General features: G+C 41.5%; 1 protein-coding gene across 4 annotated transcripts in view; it reads left to right on the top strand.

Annotated features, from left to right (window-relative positions):
* Positions 1-24,130, top strand: part of tmem108 (transmembrane protein 108) — a 63,148-nt gene that overhangs the window by 35,513 nt on the left and 3,505 nt on the right. For 2 of the 4 annotated variants that reach the window (XM_015954769.3, XM_015954768.3), the window contains exon 2: positions 5,696-5,779. In XM_015954769.3, coding sequence (XP_015810255.3) covers positions 5,740-5,779 — 40 coding nt within the window. In that variant the 5' untranslated portion in view covers positions 5,696-5,739. Of the gene's footprint in view, positions 1-5,695; positions 5,780-8,487; positions 8,608-8,771; positions 9,067-24,130 lie in introns of those variants that run through there. The other 2 variants (XM_054751420.2, XM_070553098.1) reach the window with 2 other exon arrangements.

Below are 24,130 nucleotides of genomic sequence, written 5' to 3' on the forward strand. Positions count from 1 at the left end.
TGGGGGTAGGTGCATCCCTGATGGCTTTAACTTTCTTTTCCACTGGGTGGAGCCCCTGAGCATCCACTATGTGCCCCAAGTACTCCACTTCCTCTTGCATGAAAACACACTTGCACCTCTTTAACCTCAACCCAGCCTCCTCCAACCGGGTCAACACCTCATCCAGGTTTTTTAGATGGCTTTTCTCATCCACTCCAGTCACTAAGATGTCATCTAAATACACAGCTACCTGAGGTATCCCCTTCAAGAGACTTTCCATGGTCCTCTGGAATATTGCTGGAGCAGAGGCCACTCCAAAAGGCAATCTGTTATACGTGAACAGCCCCCTAGGTGTGTTTACTCTCACGTACTTTTTTGATTCGTCATCCAAGAGGATTTGCTGGTAAGCGTGGCTCATGTCTAATTTTGAGAACTGCTTACCCCCGGACAGTGTGGCAAACAAGTCCTCCATTCTGGGTAGGGGATACTGCTCCAGGGAAGCCACTGTATTTACAGTAAGCTTGTAATCTCCACACAGTCTTATTTTCCCCGTGGGCTTCAGAATTGGCACTACTGGTGCCGCCCATTCAGCATATTTAACTGGCGAGATGATGCCTTCTTTCAAAAGTCGATCTATTTCCTCGTTGACTTTTGCTCGCATAGCATAGGGAACAGAACGTGGACGGAAAAAACGTGGAGTGGCATCACCTTTCACATGAATCACAGCTTTCATGCCTTTCAGGGTGCCCAGCTCCTCTTTGAATACAGCCTCATGTTCATTTAACACCTGCTGAAGTGTTTTTTCCGTTGTTTGGACTCGGTGCAGCTTCCTGTGGTTACGACTGTTTTTTACTTCATTCCAGTCCAATTTAATTTCCTCAAGCCAAGCGCGACCTAGCAAGTTGGGGCCGTCGCCTTCGACCACCACCAGAGGCAGATGTTTTTTCTGCTGCTTGTAATTTACACTGACTCGTGTTGCACCAATTACCTTAACAGGATCCCCTGTATAAGTTTCCAGCTTGATTTTGATGGGCTGCAGTCTAAGGGGCTTAGTGTTTTTTCCCGTTTCTCTGAATGTTGCTTCGTTAATGACTGTTAGGCAACACCCGGTGTCTATTTCAAAGTTCACCCTTTTTCCATCAATTTGCATATCTACAGTGTAGGGGTCTACTTTCCTCAAGTGTACCACACTGCCACGCCCTAGCTTGTACACTTTTCTTTTGTGCTCTTGACTGCACTTAACACAGTTCATCGTGAACGAGTCATCTTCAGAGCTGTCAGTTTGGCCGTTATCTTTTTCCTCGCACACTTTGTGAGTACTGTAGTGTGAACTCTGCTTTCTGTCTTTCTTTACATATGTCGATGCATACTTTTTCTGGTTCAGTTTAGTCTTGCTTCTACAAGCTCTGGCTATGTGTCCCACTTTACCACAAGCATGGCATTTTTCTTGTTTGTACTTACAGTCTGCCGCTGTGTGCTTAGTTCCTGTGCAACGATAACACTCCTTGCGTTCTCCTGTAAAGGTACGACTCTCCTGTTGTCCTTTGCTGAGGTTAAAACATTTTGCTGTCGCCCCTGAGGTTTGCAGATCCTGTGCATTTTTATTTGCAGTCTCCATGGCTACTGCAATTGACAGGGCCTTGTCAAACGTAAGATCTACTTCTGACAAGAGACGTCTCTGAATTCTGTCATCTTTAATTCCGCACACGATCCTGTCTCTCAACATCTGTTGTAACGTGTTGCCATAGTTACAATCCTGCGCCAGGCGACGCAGCTCCGCTACGTATTCCATGACCGTTTCATCCGGCTTGCGGGAGCGAGAGTCAAATTTGTACCTTTGCACAATTTCACTGGGCTTCGGGTCAAAGTGATTTTTCATCAGCAGTACCAGCTCTTGGAAGGTCTTGTCTTTGGGTTTGGCCGGACTGAGAAGGTTTCGCATCAAGCTGTACGTCGCTGCTCCGACGACACTTATTAAGATCGCTCTTTGTTTTTCTCCATCGTCGATCTCGTTAGCTGCGAAAAACTGCTCGAGTATTTCCGTATACTCATCCCAAGTCTGACTCTTTGGGTCGAACGCTACTAGCGTACCAATTGTAGCCATTTCTGCTTCGAGGTTACTGGCTTCTATTACCAGCCGACAAACTTTTGCATTCTTTGAAAAGCTAGCCAAACCTGTAGCGGGCTCCGTCACTTTTTTTTCTTCAGACCGGTCGAACCAAACTCCTTCCCCCTAAGCGTCCTCGTCGCCAAAAAGATGTTGCATCTTCAAAAAATAAAATAACTGAGCCTTACTCCGGAGTGTCGTTGAAACTTGTTTACTGAACCGGCTATTCAGAACATGTACAGAACATCAGCATCCATTTGTTACTTACTACTCCCGGACACACTCTTCTTCTACTGTTCTTCCAACATCATGTAACACAGAGCCTCTACTGCCTCTCCTTGCCTCACCATTGTAACAACACCTCTTCTATTTCTTGGAGATGAATAACAGGAACCTGATATGTAGGCATCTGTGAATAAGAACTATTATGCGTACTCAGATATTTATATGAACAACTAATTCCTCACGATACCACAGTCCCCCTACAGGGTCAGCTCAGCCGAGTATTTTTTTTCGTCTCATGAGTCTGTTTTCCTGTCATCTGTAAAGTAGAGGTTGCATCTTTCCTTAGTCTGAATGCAGAGCCCACTTCCTGGAGGAATCCTCCTGTTTCCTTCCTGTTTCCCAGAACTGAACAAAACTCTGCGTTTGTGACTCTACTGTCAATGTGCATGAGGCGGGACTTTAACAGTGACTCAGCCATCCGATTATTATCATCCTTAAAGGGAGAATAGGCAGTTTAACTTGCTTTTAGCACCCCCTAGTGACCGTTTGTAGAAGCAAAACCAAAACCCATCTCCTCGCTTTGTGTTCGTCTTAACACCTTAATCTAACAGCTGAAATGTCTCCCAGCATTCCTAAGTGTCTAGAAAAGTGAATCATCACTAAATTAAACAAATCAGCTGTGTTTATGATCTAAAACATACAGGAAACATGCTGAAGCAGACTGTAGCACCGGGTAGGTCAGCTTGATTTTTAAGTCCCCAACAGAGCGAACCGGCAACTGTGAAGTTGCAAGTGGAATGTTCTGGCCACAGGAGGCGATAGGGGCTGGGTGACCTTTCATTAACCATCTAAAGGGTCATTTTAGCACAAACTGGCTCAAGAAAATGATTTAAAAATACCTAAAAGTTGCAAAGTATGGCTTTAACTTGCACTGCTGCTCAGAGCTGAAGTGGTATTCAGCCACTCAGCAGGAGTCTTTCATGCCCCGCTCTGCTCTGTGATAACAAGTCTAACACTCCTCCGTCTGTGTGTCATCTTTCTGCTGAATCCATCTAACCTGCTGGTTTAAAGACAAGCAGACAAGCTTGCACTGATGAGATGTAATAAAGGCCAAAAAAAAAATTATATACATATATATATATATATATATATATATATATATATATATATAGAGAGAGAGAGAGAGAGAGAGAGAGAGTATATATATATATAGAGAGAGAGAGAGAGAGTGTATATATAGAGAGAGAGAGAGTGTATATATATATATAGAGAGAGAGAGAGAGAGAGAGAGAGAGAGTATATATATATAGAGAGAGAGAGAGAGAGAGAGAGAGAGAGAGAGAGAGAGAGAGAGAGAGAGAGAGAGAGAGAGAGAGAGAGAGAGAGAGAGAGAGAGAGAGAGAGAGAGAGAGAGAGAGAGAGAGAGAGAGAGAGAGAGAGAGAGAGAGAGAGAGAGAGAGAGAGAGAGAGAGAGAGAGAGAGAGAGAGAGAGAGAGAGAGAGAGAGAGAGAGAGAGAGAGAGAGAGAGAGAGAGAGAGAGAGAGAGAGAGAGAGAGAGAGAGAGAGAGAGAGAGAGAATATATATAGAGTATATATATATATAGAGTATATGTATATACTCTAACGCCCCTTTAATGTTGACCTTCAACTCATTGCAGTAAAGAAAAGAAACAAAGGGAAGCAGTGAAGCTCTATAGGTAAGAGGGTGATTTGAGGCTGAAACAATTATCTATATAAATGTTAAAACAGACAATAATGTTATGTTTGCTCAAGCTGCATTCTGCAGCTTTGTCATGTTCACGGTGCTACAACCGACCCTTAATGTCAGAGCTGTACACATAGGACCCCCTGTACTTTACTACTCATCCTTTTGTTACAACTCAAACCACTACTAGTTAATACGTTTTTATTTACTGTGGAATAGTTATCACAATGTGCTTTATTGTCCTAATGGTTTTGGTGAAGTACTGCACTTAATTATCTCCTATTTTTTACTGTTTATTCAATACTTTTACCAAAACGTTGCTGTTTTATGTTTTATAATGCAATTTATATAAAAGGATAATTTTACTAACTTAGAGGCTCAGTCTCCCTTTTCTGTTGAGACTCAATAAATTTAGTCAAAAATATATTTATTTTTGACTAAAAATGATCTATCTATAAATGATCATTTTTTATTTAAACGTTTATTCGCTAATAGGGATGTTTATTGGTGAAATTCTGGTGATCCAGTACGTATCACGATACAGGGGAGACGATACGATATATTGCGATCCATTTAGTCAGACGATAGTAGCGATTTTTTTTCGACTGAATTTATTGTAGGAAAATTCAATAAACAGTCCAAACTAATACGTAACATGTTTAACATGAGGTATCTGAACCATGATAGAGGGATTTACATTTCAGTGGTGAAAACAAAACCCATTGCACACTGCTGCCAACTAGTGTTTGGCGTTTGATTTGCACCAACGAAAAGAAAATACACAAATGTTTGCATGTAAATTCTTCCCAAAATTAGATGCATGGCTTTTGAATATCAATATAATGTCACAGGAATTAAAATATCACGATATACTGCCATATCGATATTTTACATTCCTGTTTGCTAAATATATATATGTTATTATTTAGTAGTTTTTTTTTTATCAGTTGCATTTTTGTTTTCTTCAGTTTAATGTAGTTGTATTTGTTGGATCGGAAAGTCCTCTGTGCCTATACTCTTACATTAGTTGCTTCACATATTTCCAGCCATTAAAATCGTGTCACAATGAATAAACTCAGATGTGGTGTGTTGTGTTCTTGTTGATTTTATGAGACAAACAGCTTTATGAAAAGATCGGTGCTTTTGCCATCCATCCTTGAACGTCTCCAGACAGACAGATCTGCCTGGAAATGAAGCAAATTATTATTATTATTATTTTTTACATTCATGGCAGATCTTTCAGACAGGTGGAATGAGAGGTGTTAAGGTCTGTGTGGCATTTACATTTTCTTTATTAGTTTGTGTTTGTTGATGTTGGACCCAGGTGCTTTTTGGGGTGAAACAAGGTTTGCGTGACCTTTAATTTAGCAGAAGGCCGCCAGTGAATCATTCTCTGCTGGTATTGGTACTTCATGACAAAAATGCAGTGGTTGTCTCTGAAAAACACTCACGGGTTAATGTTTGATGAACCATAAGTGGTTTTACAGAACCACGTCTGAATGTAGAAGCCGGGTAACGCTGCGTCATTCATCTCTTCTTCTGTGAGGTGTGTCGTTTTTCAGTCTTTTCTGTGGAAAGGTGTCTAGATCTAATCATGGTGCATCACCCGTAACCATGACAATTTTAGATTTTGATATTGGAGTAATTAGTTTAATCACACCTCCCTTTTTATTCTGCAGAGAACCATGAGCACTGTGGAGGAGGAACCGGATCACATGATACCATGAAGACACGTCTGCAGGTCCTGCGCTGCCAGCTGCTGAGTGAGTTGATTTGTGGGGAAGTGACTGACGCAGTGGTGGGAGCACTGAGATAGCCAACGTAGTAGTTCATATTTTATATTTTAAAAAATTTACATATTAGTTCAGACTTTTGCCTCTTTCCTAAGTCTGTCAAACATCCAGGCATTTTCTTTAAATAGTCATATTCCCTAATCAAATTTAATGAAGCTAATATCACACATGAGGCTGCAAACATGCCCCGTGTAGGTTTCAGCAATTTCCAATTGTTTAGAATTTGATTGTAGTTGCAAACATTGTTAATAATTGGGCCATTTTTAGACTCGCTCCTTTTTTTCCTGAGTACCATAAAGACTCTAAATATGATCTTATCACATAGTCCTACTGTGTGTGGTGTGTTAAGAGTGCTCTGGTCTTCTCTGAAGCCATTCCTTCCCTTCCAACAATCTTAAGGATGCTGCCGGTTACCGTATTGGCTCTAAGGATAATCTTATTATATATTCCTGCTGTGTGTGGTGGGTTAAGAGTGCTCTGGTCTTCTTGGAATCCACTCCTCCCCTTCTGACAATCTTGAGGATGCTGCCATAATGGCTATAAAGATAATCTTATCAGATATTCCTAATATGTGTGGTGTGTTAAGACAACTTTCAAATGTGTTGGATTGTCTTGGTCCAATTTTTAAGGACAAGAGAGAATGCTACTTGTTGAAATTGACATGTAGCTGGTAATAAAACAATGTGGTTGAAGGATGCTGCATGCTCCTCCTCCACCATGTTTGTTTATGCCAAGTCCTGTTTCATCTTGTGAGATATCCTGCCTGACAGGGGAGTGTTTGTGTGAAACAGTTTTTTGTGTAGTGACCCATGACAGAGAAGGCAGTTTTTGGTTTAGCATCCAGCAAACAGCAGAAAGCATCTCTACTAGTAGAAGCTAACCATTAGCATTAGCGACTCCACCACATAGCAGAACTCCTTCAGGCTTGTGTTGTTTGTGGAGATAAAACATCAACTTTGCAAAGTCAACCGAATAAATGGTGGAGTCGCATTTCTGTTGGCCAATCAGAGGCAACATCTCCAAAAATCAAGAAATAATAATCAAACAGGAGCACTGGAGCCTTTTGCCCACAGTACGACAAGGCATTCATTCCTTCTAGAGACTGCTGCAAATGTATTAAAAAATGAGTAAAGATGAACTTTTATGTAAAATTTGTGACTCCGGGGCCATTTGTGGCCCCCCAGTTGCTTTTCTGGAATGGTTGAATTTTATTTTTCCAGCAACCTGTTGATGTAGATTGACACTTAATTAAAATAATTTGTCTAAATATTATTGATATGAGGCCTATTTGTAGCAGTACAAATTTAAAAATCATCATAAAACAATGTTTGCATTTACTAAAATTAATAAATCAATCACAATTTACTTGATGACCTTTGTCCTCATCTTAAATAGCTTGGACGCCACTGCTTAAAATGCTTGTATAACAAGTTTAACACGCTTGAATCACCCTCAATATTGATGCAAAATACTATTCCTGAACATTTTACAGTCTGTGAAAAGATCTCCAGACTCTGCAGTTTGTAGACTAGATATGTAAACCTCTTACCAGTTGTCAGCTTGTGTTTAAAATTCACAAGCTCTGGAAGGAGATGCACGAATCTCTGGCAGACTACCAGAGAAGAATGTCGCATGAATATGGAAGCTGGAGGTCAGACTGAGAGCCACCTCACTCCAGGACAGTTAGCTAAAACGTCTGATGGTAGCTGGTGTTCACCCCTGAACACCACCTGGGGCAGAGGCGCCACAGGCGGTCCCTGACAAATCTGCCTCAGTCCCTCTGAGGAAATCAGCCTGGACTGCTGTGAGCTGAGCGCTCTAAGCTTCTGCAGAGGTGAGGCGAAGTCACGTTGAAGGAGTTCGGAAAGTATAAACCGTGGATTAGCCTGGTTTAAAGTTAATATCGCAGCCTGAAAAAGCCCCAAAAGTTCTTTGTCCCTTTCATGTGTTCATTTCAGCTGTTTTTTGGGTTTTCCTCAGGTTCATTACACTTTTATTAAGTTTTCCTTTTTACACAATGTGAAGCTGAAGACCCACCTGAGACCCTGTTCTCCTTTCTCCCCCGTGTGACTGCATGTCTTCAGGCTGCAGTAAGACTAGAGATGGAAGAGCGGAGACCTGATCATTTATCATGTCACGTGGCAGGATGAAACAATCCTGTCATTTCTTTACTTGTGTTTTTATTTTACATTTTTTCTGTACTAATACAATCTTTCAACCTTTTCTTCAAAGTGTGTTTTTATTCAGCTCTTAAATATTAAAGAAACCTTTGTAAAGTGTGTCAGTGAGAAGAAAATACATCAAACTTTTTAGTCAACAGAACGTTGACATTCTTTGTAAGTAGAGAACTAGCGTAGCTCGGTGCCTGAGTATTTCCCCCAGATTCCAGACAACTTCCTGTTTAATGTCTCCCCTTCCTGTCAGATCTGTAGCTGCTTTGACAGCAGCTAAATCGCGACCAAAGTAAACACTGTACGGACACTTTGTTGTTCTCGTTTTGGTATTCTGATTCCCAGATAAACACGTTCAAAGCCACTGTAACCTGACAAACAGTTTCTGAAGCATTTAAACAGGAAGCCATTATCCTGCTTTGCCCTCTTATCTCCAGGCTTACATCTGTAGATGTTTCCCCGCCTCTCTCGGCTTCTACTCCGCCTTTCAGTCACCACACCCGTCCAGGCCTCCTCCAGAAGTCCCAGACGTCCACAGGATGTGCCGTATCTGTCTGTATCCACCCACGGGGGCAGATGATTTACCAGAATGGTTCACACCCAGGAGCAAACCAAAGGAATCTTACCGTTTGTGTCCTAGCTTACATGATAATGTTTGGGAGCTTGACTGAAACAGATACAGTGGGTACAGAGAGTATTCAGACCCCTGTAAAATGTTCACTCTTTGTTTTATTGCAGTAAATTATTTTTCCCTCATTATTACACACAGCTCCCCATATTTACAGAAAAACACAGAATTTTTTAAATGTCTGCAGATTCATTAAAAAAGACAACGTGAAATATCACATGGTCCTAAGTATTCAGACCCTTTGCTGTGACACTCATATCTAACTCAGGTGCTTTCCATTTCTTCTGATCATCATTGGAGAATGCGATGAAGTACAAAGATGAATGCGGACAAGTACATGGATATTCTGGACAAGAACCTTCTTCAGAGTGCTCCGGACTTCAGACTGGGCCAAAGGCTTACCTTCCAACATGACAATGACCCTAAGAGCACAGCTAAAATAATGGAATGGCTTCAGGGTAACGCCGTGAATGCTAATAGACAGTGTGACATAGATCTGTCAGGCTTTTCTGAACAGATGTTTTTCTATCTATTTTCCATCAGAAGCTAATGCAGGAAATGGGGGTAGAAGACTATTTTCACATTCAGCCTGCATGAAAAACTTCATTTTCTAATGTAATAAGTAAAAACTTGTTGGTCTTTAATAAACCTGATCTTTAAATGTTAAACATTAGGTATACTGAGAAACCGTTTTTACATAAAACATGAAGCGTCTTGGTGGCTTAGAATTAACAATTAGCAATAACAACTCCACGCTTGTGTTATTTGTGGAGATAAAATGACACCGTTGCGTTTTTTAGCCAAGAAAGAAGTGCAAACAGAGGCAGTGGAATTGTTGTGTTGCTGTTAGCCAATCAGAGGCGAGATGTCCGCATATCATGAATATTAATAAATAAAAATGCAGATTCTGCTGTTTTCCTTCTTTTACTCCTCTGACTTACTTCTGCTTTCTGAAACAGGAGCCCCAGAGCTTTTTTTCCACTGAAAATGACTCACAAGGCATTCATTCATATTAGAGACCACAGCAAATGTATTGAAAAAAAAGAGTGAATGTCCTCTTTAATGCTTAATACCACTCTAAATACAGAAATGCTTTAGCGTTTTGTTAGAGAAATGGTTGCTTTTTTATGCTTGATCATTAAATCGTGAGACAGAAGAGCCTGCTAATTCATTTAATCAGGTCTTGAGTTGAATTCCTCCCACTCTAATCACAGTTTGATCTACTGCTGCTGAAGGATGAACGGGTAGCAAAAGAGCATTAAGATTATTTCCTGTTTTTGTTATCTTCATAGAAAAGTCAGGGACCATACCAGACAGCATTGTGCTAATTGGAATGAGTTTACTGAATGGAACTTTGTCTGCCCATCTTTAAATCAAAATGTGATGTAAACAAGTTGACCCTAAATGCCCAGAGCCCTTTATAACTCCTTGATGATTGTTTATTATTTATCCATTCACACAAATTCATTGGGAGCCTATTATTGCGTGCAACATGCAACACTTGTGCTACGTTGTCGCCACACCCGCCCTTTCACATTGTAGAGGGGTCAGTGATTGAGCAGCTGACCTTCTGTTTGGTGGATAATCACTCCATGTGCATCAGTTAGGCTCAAATGTGACAGAAAATATTTGTTTTTGTTGGATAAATAGTTTCGAAACATTCAAAGAGTAAGTTACCCCCCATACCAGAGCCTTACTTCGCCCACATTTCCTGGGAATGAGGAAAGCGAGCGACCCTGAGCCATATCGTTTTGTATTGGCACATTAGTTGCCCAAAGCCACCAGTGCCGAGCTGTAAACGCTTCCAACTTCAAGGCCCTTTGGTGGAGTGGCTGAGACTCTGTTGCTTTTATATCCCACAGAGGCAGTGCAGTCAACATCAACAATCACAGTTAGGCAAATAGCAATGGCCGACAAAAATTCAAATGTAGTACTGTTAACCTGAAGAGGGGCCCACACTGAATGTTTTAGGCACAAGATTTATCTTTTAATTATGATGCATTAAAATGCCAAAATAATGACTACACATGTCTACAAACACCAATTTATACTGTTTATTGGCAAATATGTAAATCTGGGGGTGACTTGCTTTTTAAGTCAAGTCAAGTCAACTTTATTTTATTTAGCTCTTTACAGAGCATAAAAGCTGACCAAAGTGCTTAACAAGCCAAAATGAACAGAAGTTTCCTATAATGCTAAAAATAAGATAAAAGTTAATCAAAAAGTAAAAACATGACAAAAACAAACATATCAAACTGACATAAAAGCGAATAAAAACAGATGAGTCTTTAAAAGTGATTTAAAACCCGGCAGTGAGGAAACCATCCTAATCTGGATTGGGAGTGCATTCCACAACTTTGGAGCTGCTACTGAGAAAGCTCTATCACCCCTGAGCTTTCTCTTCATTATCGGCACCTTCAGGAGAAACTGGTCGGCTGACCTCAGTGACCGAGACGGGGAGTGAGCAACTTAAAGTTCACACAGATGCTGCGGAGCAAGGCCATGTTCAGCTTTATAAGCCAATAAAAGAACCTTGTACTGGACCCTAAAATCGACAGGCAGCCAATGCAGCGAAGCTAAAATTGGGGTGATGTGTTCCCTCTTTCTCGAACCCAATGATGACTATGTTTAAACAGCCTAATCTACTTGATTGAACAGTCATATGAACAGAACATGGACTAATAACTGCTACAAAAGCCTAGATGTCCAAGAGGAGAGTTAGTGCGTATTAAAACACATTTTCTTTGTTTGTTTGTTTGTTTGTTTTTATGAAGTAATGATTCTTGGATAAAAAAGGTCCAAATGGAAAACTATTGCCGGATTTCTTAATGCAAGTGGGGGTCATAGCTACAAATTAATGGGGGGTGTTTTCTGACGCTTCATATACCACCACTGTGTTTTGCCGTCATTCTACAATGTTTACTTGCACTGACCAGCTAGGCCTTCAGAAGGCAAAGCAGCTTTATTTATGTAGCACATTTCATACACAAGGGCAATTCAGTGTGCATTCCAACAAGCAAATACATACAAATCAATGTGACAGTACAATTAAAACACACACAAATGAAATTTTGATTTCAAAAATTAATAAAAAAAGACAAAGCTAAAGAATGGGCAGTTACAGTGCAGAACGAGGATAAGAACATTCATTCGAAGGCTGATGAAAACATGAGGGTTTTCAATTTTCATGTAAAAGTTACTAGAGTTAGGGCACATTTGAGGTCATAGGGAAGCTGATTCCATCTGTGTGCAGCATGATGGAGAAAAGCAGCTTCACCCTGTTTGGTTCTGACCCAGGGTTCTACAAGCTGATTGTTTCCTAAGGATCACAGAGCCCTGCTGGGCGTATATACAGGAAGGAGATCTGGCATTTGGCCCTATGTCATTGAGTGACTTATAAACTAGTAGAAGCACTTTGAAATCGATTCTGTTGAAGGGTTGAGAAGCGTGCGTCATTAAGAAGGCGTAACAAGTGCGTACAAAATGTGATAAAATAATTTTAATAACTTGTTTTTTCTTGATTATGTTGTGATTGTGTGTTTGAACTCAACATACAAATGTGATTAATTGCACAGATCTAAGCGGTAGTGAGTTATTTTGTATGTATCTATTTAGTTATTCACAGTAAAAGATGATAGATTAGATAAAAATGGACAATCAGATGGGCTGGTAGATTATATATTACTAATCATTAGGTAATGATTAGTTCATGAACACTTGTGCATTTATCAAATGGACGGATTAATCAGTCTATGATTGGTACCGACTGTAATTTTGCATGAGCTCATAAAAAGCACAAAATGTAAAAAGACATTCATCACTAATGTGTTGATTACTGAAGGCACTCGTGCATGACATCACACTATTACTCACTAGTTATCAGTACTTCTAATCCCTTTGAGCGAAGGATGCATTACACTGAATACCAACGTATAACTTCATTATTTGTTCAGTAGACTCATAGAGAAATAAAAGGTTTACAGAATCGTGCAATAATCAAAATTAATGTTTGGAATCAAAAAGTTGAAATAGATCCAGATTCTGCGGTTGTGTGAGAGACCGCTCACCTGCTGTAATCTTCTGTGAAGCAGTTTGCAGTCACGTCTCCTGTCAGCCTACTGATAAAAGGTTCTGTCTGCCTAAAGCTGATGGATCCGGTCCGTTTCTGCTTGTCAAAGCCTCAAATTAAACACTCCAAATACCTTCAACTAATCTCCACGTTTATGGTCTGTGATTACTTTGATTTAAGCTTGTCAGGCTTTATTCCTCAAAGCGTGATCACAGAGGTGGTGTGTCCTGGTACGATGGGCTCATTGGTATTCTGATGAGCTGTGTAGATGGTCATATTCTTTTGCCCTGGGGGATTTGTTGGATATCCCAAAGAGGTTTCTTTGATATTGAGAAGTGGTTATGAGCAGCATTAATGAGGCTAAATGTGGTCCGTAGAGGTTTAGCTGAGTGGTGACAAGGACGTCTTTAATTACTGCCTGTGGTTCAGGGCCCTCGGCTTCCAGACCAGCAGGTCTGCAACTTTTTTTATGAGATTAAGCAACATTATGGACAAAACTGTCTTTTTTTTAATTTAAAAGTGTATTTATTCATTTTTTTCAATCAAATTTACAGCCAGAGCACCGGCATGGGGTTACATCTTCCTCATGCGAAATTTTACTTTAATACATTAAATCATTTGCACTTATACTTTTGAAATATGCTAAAAAATAAAAATAAAAAGGAAAAATAGGACTTCAGTTTCAGTATACAAGATGTAAAGGTGAATTACATATAGGGATGTTCGAAATCGCCATTTTTAATGATATCTGATGTTCTGATTGGTTTTCGATGTCAATATGAACCAACAACCCGCAAGCATGAACGAAAAAAGGTCAGCTAAAGAAATTTACGTAACTAACACTGCAAGAGCATACTAGAGACAATGTGTAGTTTTTACCATTAATCTGAAAATATCCACCAAAATGTTGTTGAAAATGAAATACATGATGTCCAGTTGTTGAAATATATTGGTAGCTTTGCAACAAATAACCATAAAAATCGGGTCAAAGAACATGGGAGCGGGTCGATCTGTAGGCAACGCCATATTAGATGCCATGTTTTTATATACGGGAGCCCACGAGGACAAAATGCATTTACCGATTTGTAACAAACTGTTGCAAAACTTTCTCCTTTCATAAACATTGTAGTTTCACACATTTACGTCTTCACTTGTCGCCAGTGTGGAGTCTGATGTGCTTGTCAATTTCCTGGAGGTTGCGCTCCCAGGGATTTTTTACCCTAATGGCCGTCCATTGATGAAGGTCTTAGTCGAACACAAAAATACTGCTTGTCTGCAATGATTTAGGTTTGCACTCCTCCTTATCACCAGGGAAAATGCACATTGTCACTTTAAGTATTGATTTAACAAATGCATACATATTTATAGTGACTATTGAATAAAAAATAACAAAGATCTGTTTAAATAAACAAAAAGGTAAAGCTAGACTAAAACATTTAGTTAGGGCATGTCACCTTGGTCACTCTCTCGCCAGATCTGTGTGTTGTTTCCTTCACATACAGTAATGCTTTTTCCCGTCATGCTGCAGAGTAGAGAAGACCGAGCAGCAGCAGTTCGAAAACAAAGATGAACCATCACATTGATGGATGAGTTTCCAGCTCCTGTCTTTGGCTTTTTGTCTCAATTTTGAACTGAGCCAGCTTTTCACCGACCATGCTCAGTGCAAAGCTTGCTTCATAGACAGGTTGTTGGGACACACGGTGGGTGTACCGTGAGGTGACCCTTGGGAGGAACGAATATCTCATGTTCTTTAGCGAGTTGCCCTCCCCTCAGGAATGAACATGCTGCTGGGAAACTGCAGAAGCACTGATAACCTGCATACCTCACACAATGAGCTAAAGCATGATTGATTAAGCTGGAGGACTCGTGACTCACAGCACCTGAACATTATAGAAAATGCAGTCACAGCTTGAGAGTGGGGACAAAAAGTACGGCAGAATTTAATCATCATCAGTAAATATGCTGGTTACCATTCCAGCAGTGTGCGTTTAGATGGAGTGACCACCAGTCTGGCTCATGACATTGAGTCTAATGTTGAATGATGTGTGGGACAAAGCCTTGTCTTCCGGCTCTTGGAGAGTACAGATGCTTTTTTCTCCTCTCTCTCCCTCCTTATCCCAAGGCTCTTTGTCCTGTCTTGTGCTCTGCACTTTCTGCATTTTTTCTGGAAACTGGACATTATTAGAAATGGATCTGGTCAGTTGGTCTCTCAACGCAATTGATACAATTTTTTCAGTGATGAGAACGGGAGAAGAGGCTCCCGGATGCCCCTCTGGGACAGAGCCAGCTGGGTATATCATGGACTCCTGGAAACTGTGGAACCTGATATGCCTCTCTCCACTGTCTGTAGAGGATTCTGAAGATGTCTGGATATTCGTGGTTTTGGTGTCTGGGTTCCTGCTGTTTGGCCTGAGCGGTTACCTGGCTTACCGGAAAATTAACAAGCTTTCGAGGAATATTGCCTCAATCCCGGAGCTCAGGGATGGAATGCATCGCGCTGTGAACGCACAAACTCATATAATTGTCGAGATGAGTCGTAAGCTTGGAACTCTGGCTGAGAGTCAGGCTCTGGCACAGAAGGTGGATTCCATCAAAGACAGAGTTGTTGACGGATCAGCACGGATTGGGATAGATTAATTATGCCATTATTGGATCTAGAGGGGATGATGACCAACAGAACACTAAGGCAGAGGGGAAGTTATCTCTGTCTGTCCCAAAACAATCCTTATCTGAATCTGGTGCCCTTGGAGCCTGTGAGGCTGAAGTAAAAACTCCCCCGTCAGAAGAAATGAGGAATGCGGCTGTCGCTATGGTAACTCTTTCTCCCTATCCCAGCCTGGGCGGTACTGTGACCGGTGAAGGCCGTGGAACCATTTCTAGTAGTCACCGTGCTCTCTAACCCATTATCTCCCTCCCCGTCCAAACGGAGGTGAAACACGCTGCTCTTGCGGCTGCAGGCACTGAAGTGAGGAGAGTCCCAACCCTACGTCCCCACCTAGTGGACACTTATTCTCACAGACTTCAGTTGTTACACAACATATCTGTCTGAGGTGTTTTTTTTGCATAGCAAAGCTCCCCTCTCTGTCGAGGGTAACTCTGAAGTGCCTTTTTTGTTCCCTCCCCTGACTCTATCCTCATATATACCCTCTTGATCTGTTATGGTAGCGCGACTCGTGTTGCGAATGACCACAGTCACCAATTCTTGTCATGTGTCTATGTATGTATGTCTGATCTCAGAATTGTGTGTACTGAAACTCTAATATCCCTCTGGGATTAATAAAGTATTATTGTATTGTATCAGTGCACAGGATCCTGCTTTTCAACAAGATTTTTTGATGTCCCAGAAATCATCATGGAGGACTCCAATGAATGTCACTGACTTTCCATTTATCCAAAATAGTCTAATTCAGCAGGTTTCTCTCATAAATTGCTCCTTACTCCATTCATCTTGTGCAAAATACAACCAATTGAAGTCATTAGTCAGATAAATGAGGGTGTATCTCACAGTACTAGAACTTTGTTTTTCTCTGTGGTTTTAGCGTTTGCTATTCTTAGGTGATCAGCTGGGTGGTAGAGATAGCAGGAAACAGGCTGGCTGGTGTATAGCAGCTGTTTTATTCTCCCTTTCCTGTAAACGATATATAGGAGAAGGACAAAGACGGCGCTTCAGGTCAATGTCACCAATAAATTTGCTTCTTCATACGTGTAGAAGGGCGATCCAGCCTTAGCTTGCCTGTTTGCTCCTTGCATCATCAACAACTTTTGTAGGTTTTGTGGAAAAAATGGCACGTAGGACTACAAACCAACCCGCTTGCTGCTTGCTGACCAAGACAAATACTGTACCTCCTTCATTCTCAGCTCCTATTTCCCTCAAATGTCCTAATTTTGTGTTTTCACTATTTCTTCCCTTCTGTCTATGCCTGATGAAACACCTCTGGCCTCCTCCACACATTTCCCACCCTTGCCATTCTTCCCATTTCCCATTATTTTTATCATATTTTGTAATTGCTTCAGCTAAAGATGTCTATCATTCTCTTTGACTGTTGCAAACATTTGCTGTGGTTCTGTTTTAATGCAAGTTAACCACAGATTTTACACTGATTGGAAAATCTGCATTCACCATCTGTCATATGAAATAATTTTGTTGTAGTGTTTATGTGCTCTGGCTTGTTTTTGGCATTACCTTAAAATCAACATACTGCACTTTGCTGAGAATACTGCTCATGAAGCTGCAAGAGCACAGCTCTAGTCGTCACAGGTCATCTGTGGAAGTAACAAACTGCCCAAAGCAACATTTTAAAATGCATTCTTGCAAAGTAGTCTTCTTTGTGGATGCAAATCAATAAGTCATCCCTTTAGTTTTGTGCATTGTTTGTGCTTTAAAGGTATCCTAAACTTTAAAACCACATTTACCTTGTTGTAGAATAGGCAGCTAATGTAGTATACCAAAGGGTCTGTGCCATGTTTGATCTGTTTTCCTGTGATGTAATGGTAACGGAGAAACGGTTCGTTCTGAGAAAAGCTGGATAAACACACCATAAGCATAGACAGACACTCTCTTCATATAAACTTTATTAGTTAAAAAACAATAATCAGTTTATATCTTTGACCTCTCAGTAATTTATCTTCTAACATTTTCATATGTGTCACTGATAAGCTGAAATATTGTTCCGTGACCCATCATGATAAGATAGCTGGATCCTCCAGAAGACACTGAAAGCCTGATAAACAACATTTACAGGCCGGTAGTACTTTGGTTGGGCCGTCTGTCGGTGCCGGCAAACCTAAAAGTCAGCATTTCCCCTTTTCTGATATGATCTTTAATAAAACATGATTCCACTAAACTGCAAAGTCCCATATGAATATTAAGCTCTATTTCGGCTGCATATCAGAGTGAACCCACATGATTTATGCATAACTTCTGATCACCTGGACCAATCAGGTGAGCAAGTTCCAAGAAGATTTAGCTGGTTAGGTTCTTGACTCATCGGTGACAGCAGGCATGACAGCCGACTCGGATGTCCTGTACCATAAAGCATCATATACATCAGAAATCCAAGACCCTTGTGTGTCTTATACTTGGATTATCTTTTCATCTATATTTTTATCTCTTCATTCCACAATCACTTTTTAAAATCTCAACAGGCAATATCCTCCACATTTGATCCAATGTGACTATGATTCATGTCATCCAGGATCAACCAAAGCTTTAGCGCCTTTGAAAGGTTTGTTTTTCCTCCTTTATTCCCCTCTTGCCTGAAAGGAACATGTCATAAAGGAACGAGAAATCGTAAATCGACAAGGATTTTGTCCCCGCAGACACAGCTTTGCCATTGGTTCCGTGGATTAGACATACGACAGACTTTGTTAATAGAAGACCAATCCCTGACCCTGCGTCACAAGTCTGTGTGATGGAGGAAAAACCATTAATGATTCAGAGGTTGAGTTTGCTTTGAGCTGTAATATTTGCTATAATAAACACAAAAACAGTGCGAGAGGCTAATGTGTATACATATCTGTATACATACACTGCCCGGCCAAATTAAAGGTCACACACTAATATTTCATCAGACCGCCTTTAGCTTTGATTACGGCACACATTCACTGTGGCGTTGTTTCGATAAGCTTCTGCGATGTCACCAGATGTATTTCCCTTCAATGTTGGATGAATGTGTCACCAAGATCTTGCGTTGATGATGGTAGAGTCTGACCGCTGCACAAAGCCTTCTCCAGCACATCTCAAAGATTCTCAATGAGGTTAAGGTCTGGACTCTGTGGTGGCCAATCCATGTGTGGAAATGATGTCTCACGCTCCCTGAACCACTGTTTCACTATTTGAGCCTCATGAATCCTGGCATTGTCAACTTGGAAAATGCCGGTGCCATCAGGGAAGATAGAATAACCTGGTGATTCAGGATATTCAGGTAGTCAGCTGACCTCATTCTTGGAGCACATCCTATTGCTGAACCTAGACCTGACCAACTGAAGCAACCCCAGATCATAGCCCTGCCCAGGAGCGCAGATAGGGTGGGGAACGGGGGGGATCTGCCCCCCCCCCCCCCCCCCCCAATTCAGATCGACCCCAATTCGTCCCCCCAACTAAAGCCAGAAAGAAAACAAAATCGGAGTTTAAGCGCTTGAAGCTCCCTTTTCAATTACATTGAATGCAGCATGACGTAAACAAACACTGACTCCAGAGGCGCCAAAGTGGTTGCTGCTAGGATGCAGGATGAAGCGAAAAAGGCAAGCAACGATTACTGCATATTTAAAAAAGACCAACAATGTAAGTAGGCGGGACCGATCTGTTTATGCATGTTGGTTATAGATTCAGTACGTTGTTGTCAGTGTTGGGACTTACTTGTTATAAGTGCCAAAGCCTCAGTGCTGACTTTAACAAGTCTCATCCACAAATATGATCCCTCGTGAAGTTACTACTTTACACCAGAAGATAGTGGAGATGTGTAACCTTCAGGCTGAGCAAAGTTTGGGAGTTTTGAGAGCTTGAAAAACGCCTCCCGCTGAGAGGCTCCCAGTCGGGGAGAGGAGGAGATACGCACAGCATGAAGAGTGCAAATGCAGGTCTGGTCTTTGTTGGCTGATCACTTTGTCTGGTCATGACTGACTCCGATTATGAAGCAGAATATTGACTCTGATGAAGAAATTCTCTCATCCAGCCGGGACGATTGACACTGCTGCAGCATCAGACAGCTGGTGCTACACGAGGTGTGTGGAGTTTACAAGCTCCAAACGTTGGGTTTGATGTTTGTTTAACCTTCTCTGGGACGTGATGGATGTAGAAATGATGGTAAAAACACCACAAACGTGATAGACGTAGCGACAATGTAAAAAAAAAGCCGTAAAAAGGGGCAGATGCCGATGTGTTACATATGGAAGTCAAAGTGTGCCACATCATCATAAAAAAAGTAAAATATAAAATTTAAAAAGAGATTTATATATTTATATATAAATTAAAACTTTCCAAATATAATGAAAATTTCTAAATATCGTAAAAATACGAAGGAACATCTGTTGGTCAGGCTGAAAAGTTTGGGAACTACTGCTCTACGTGATAAGTGAATATTGTTTTTTTTATATATTTTATGTGCAGTGTTTTAGGGCTTTTATGTTTTCTGTAAAGATTGGTATGCTGAAAATCATTTAATGTTTTGCATAAAGCATGAGGTTTTGGTTAGTAATTGATTGGAAGAATAACAAATGACTGAATTACATAGTGGGGCGCCTCTGTCAGTGCGCCCCAGGGCAGCTGTGGCTACATCGTAGCTTATCACCATCAGTGTGTGAATGTGTGTGTGAATGGATGAATGATACACTGTAGTATAAAGCACTTTGGAGTCCTTACTCTGAGAGGCGCTATACAAGTGCGGATCATTTATCATTTATAGTGTTCATCAGGCAGAGCTTTGTTGCCAGCGTTCCACTGCATAACGGCTTCAAACACGTATGTAAAAGTGTTAGTTTTTACATAAACCATCGGATGAAATTACACAAACTGCCTGAGCTCTAGTTAAGGCGCTTGCAATAGTTTGTGCATGTGTGTGTGTGTGTGTGTGTGTGTGTGTGTGTGTGTGTGTGTGTGTGTGTGTGTGTGTGTGTGTGTGTGTGTGTGTGTGTGTGTGTGTGTATATTTGGGGGAGGGTACATTGGAACTTTGTCCCCCCCCCCACCCCAGTTTGAAAATCCTATCTGCGCCCCTGGCCCTGCCCCCACCGGCTTGCACAGTAGGCACTAGGCAGGATGGGTGCATCACTTCATCTGCCTCTCTTCTTACCCTGATGCACCATCACACTGGAACAGGGTCCATCTGGACTCATCAGATCAGTTTTATTTATGCGTTGGACAGTTTTTTTACCCAGTTTTATTTGTTTCTGTATCTCCTTAGATGTTTCCTCTGCTTGATGCCAATAATCTGACTTTCCTCACACAGACTAACATCTTTTCCACGACCACCAGGTGTGTCTTTCCACATGGTTGTTTAAGAAACGAGAAGCAGCTCATTGCACCAGTTGGGGTTAAATAACTTGTTGAAAGATAATCACCCATGCAGTAATTATCCAATAGGAGGCTCATACCTGTTTGCTTAGTTAAATCCAGATGGTGACTTTTTTGGGGGGCTGGGCATTATATATTTTTTGTCCCCTTCAGATTAATCCTCTCACCTCTTTCTTCTTTCTTCTTTTGAGAATAGAAACTTGGTTTCCATGGTAACATTCAGATATGGTAAGCTGAGGTCAGTAGCTGGAGACTCTTTTTTTTCTGCCTATTTTGATTTGGAAAACTTTGAGCAAAATCATATTAAAAGCAAAAATCACAATTTTTTAATACTGTAACGAAGCCTTCAATCAGTAGTGGTTAAAACCAATTACAGAATCTCTGTAGCCAATATCTAGATGTCATGTTTTTCAGAATATCTAAAAGATGACCCACTGTGTGACATAGTCATAATGTTATGAGCCATCAGAGAGATGTGACGTACTTCAGCACCTTTTAACAGAAAGACATCTTCCTCATTCAAAGATGGCAGCTGTGTGCTTAATGCACGTTTTAATCTCAGTGGCAGACTTGCTAATGTGTCGCGAGCTGCATTTGACCGTGTCAATAAATGATCGGAGCAGAGGGAAAATGAATAAGCTCTTCCATGCTCATCCCTCCTCCAGCTTTCATGCTGTCTGGAGAACCAATAATCCTTATAGGCAGCTGCTAATAGCTTGTCACTATGCTGCCTCTTTATGCGATTGATCTCCCCAAAGCAAAAGTGCCGCATGGCTTTAGCATGTTAAGTAGGCCATGTTGACACGATTGGTGTAATAAATGTAATAAATGTGCATGTAACTCTTCTTGAGTGGCTATTGATAAAACTAAAATGAGCAAAAGTATTGTTCATTATTATTCATTCATGAAGTGAAATGTCTTAGTTGCTTTTTACTTTATTATCTTGCAGAGTCAATAGCGCTTCAAGGATTTTTAATGCCTTTCTGCACAAAAAATATGGTATGTTTTTATTTTTTATATCTGCATCCAAAGTCATTTGTTGTGTCCCTGCTGACACTTCATGCACCCACAAGTTCACACAATGGAGCTTGTTGAGTAAAGTAAGTAAAATTTTAATTAAAGCAGGTGGGTGATTACAATTATCCCCACGAAGGAATGCAGACAGATGCTGTGAAAACCCGACCCCCCCCCCCCCCCCCCCCCCCCCGCCTTCGGATTGGTGGACTTCAGCCTGGCGAGGTCATCAGCTGGAGGAATGTGCTCTTCGCTTCTCCCAAGATCTCCCTCCCACCTGTGACTGTACAGTAGATGAGTGCCTTAAGCCGGGCGTACACAGTGCGACTTTTTCACTCGTAGCACTCGGCTTCAGCTCAAACTGTACGACTTCCTCGCAGGGCAGATCTCACGAGTCCTGTGCTCACACTGTACGACCCAGTTTTCGGATGCGATCTGACTGCTCACACTGTACGTCTGGTAGCAACACGTCGGCCCTAAAAATATGCTAAAAATAGCAGTTTTTACTCAACACGTCAGACTTTTTTGTCTTGTTTTGCCTGTTGTCCTTTGGGAGTGCTGCAGGAGGGCACACAGGGATTTATGGGGGTTGGATGAGGAAAACAAAATAAAGTATATCTGTGTTTTGTGATCAGTTTAATTTGACATGAACACGACAAACACGCTTTCTTGACAATCTTTGTGAGTAAAAAAACATGTAGGAATTAAAACGAACAACATGTGTTATTAGGGAAATAGCGGGCGAGCGGTGTTGGTGCAGGATTGCGCATGCGCCATGAGCGGTTCTGATACTTTTTGGGTCGCAGCTGCTCGCAGCGCCGCTTCAACAGTGCGATACCCTCACGAGGGACGAGCAAAATATTAAACACGCCAGAAGTCAAGAAGATTGCTGATCGGTAGCTGGTCACGTGGTGTTAATCGCCTCTCGTTACCCCCTGTACACTACACGACGCTCAGCACAAAACTCGCCCCGATCTCGTGGATTCTCGCACGAGTGGAAAATCGGCTCAAAAAAGTGAAAAAATTGCACAGTGTACGCCCGGCTTTAGATGGCATCTCTCGCTGGGGGAAACAGGATCCCAGCCACCCAACCCCCAGCCCCCACCCCCCATGTTCGTGCTTATACCTATATATGTTTGAGGTGTTTTTTTGGAGAGCAAAGCTGCCCTCCCGGTGGAGGGTAATGCTGAAGTGCCTTTTTTTCCCTCCACCTGAACCAATCCTCATGTAACCCTCTTATCTCTATTAAGGTAGTGCGATTCAGGGTTGTGAATGACCACAGTCACCAATTCTTGTCATGTGTCTTGCCCATGTATGTCTGATCTCTGAATTGTGTGTACTGAAACTCCAATTTCCCTCTGGGATTAATAAAGTATCTTTGATTTGATCTTTGATTAAATGCTGAGGAAAATAATGAATACAAGACGCAGCTTTGCGACTATTTTGGACACCTGAGGGGATCTGAATCAGCTGTTGTGTTGCACTCATGTTCAAAATAATGGGCCATTCCCATCTGTACCGGGTCGGCCCGGGCCGGGTAGCCCCAGTCGGCCCCAGCCTGTCCCGGTTGATTCCACACATCCTTGCCTTAAGCCCATGTGGGCTGATTCTACCCACCAATCAGAGGCTTGCTCTAATGGAAGGTGTGAATTTGCTGTCAGCAGTGGGTGTGTTGGCCCTGGTCGGCCTGAAGCAGACCCCCTCGAGAAGAGGGCTGAGAATGAGCCTTGGTTGGCCCGGAAAAATACCAGGCCACCCAGATATGTAAACAACCTACGCTACCCGGCCCGGGCCGACCCGGTACAGATGGGAATGGCTCATATGATGCTGGAGGGACTTAGTGAATATCTAATGGAAACATGCATTTAAAGGAGTCATACACTCATTACTCAATTAATCTGCTTTGGTCAAGTATGAATTAAGTCCTTGAGAGTTGTTGTCTCTATGTAAAAAAAATAGCTCTGGCACTCTGGTTTTAGGAAGTAGAAGTTAGTTGGAGGAGCTGGGGGCAGATAACAGCTGTTCATATTCATGATACGTAAACATCTTGCCTCTGATTGGCTAACAGCAACACAAGTCTTCTGCTGCCTTCATTGGCCTTTCTTGTTCAGGTAAAAACTGCAACATTGATGTTTTATCTCCACTAATAACACAAGCATACACTAGGAGTTCTGCCATGTTGCGGAGTTGCTAATGCTAACAGTTAGCTTCTACTAGCCAAGACGAGCTTTCCTCTCTCCTGGCTGCTAAATCAACACAGCCTCCCGCAGTTATGAGCCAAGATGCATAAATCCATGAATGTTCATTTTAAAGTGACTCTGCGGCTTTTTCTGACCCAAACATTTCCTTGTCTGTTTTCCTTCTGTGGCTAATGCAGAAAACGGGTGTAGAAAACTATTTTCACATTCAGCATGCATCATGTGAAACTC

This window comes from Nothobranchius furzeri, chromosome 7, assembly GCF_043380555.1.
Source record: "Nothobranchius furzeri strain GRZ-AD chromosome 7, NfurGRZ-RIMD1, whole genome shotgun sequence".
NCBI lineage: Eukaryota > Metazoa > Chordata > Actinopteri > Cyprinodontiformes > Nothobranchiidae > Nothobranchius > Nothobranchius furzeri.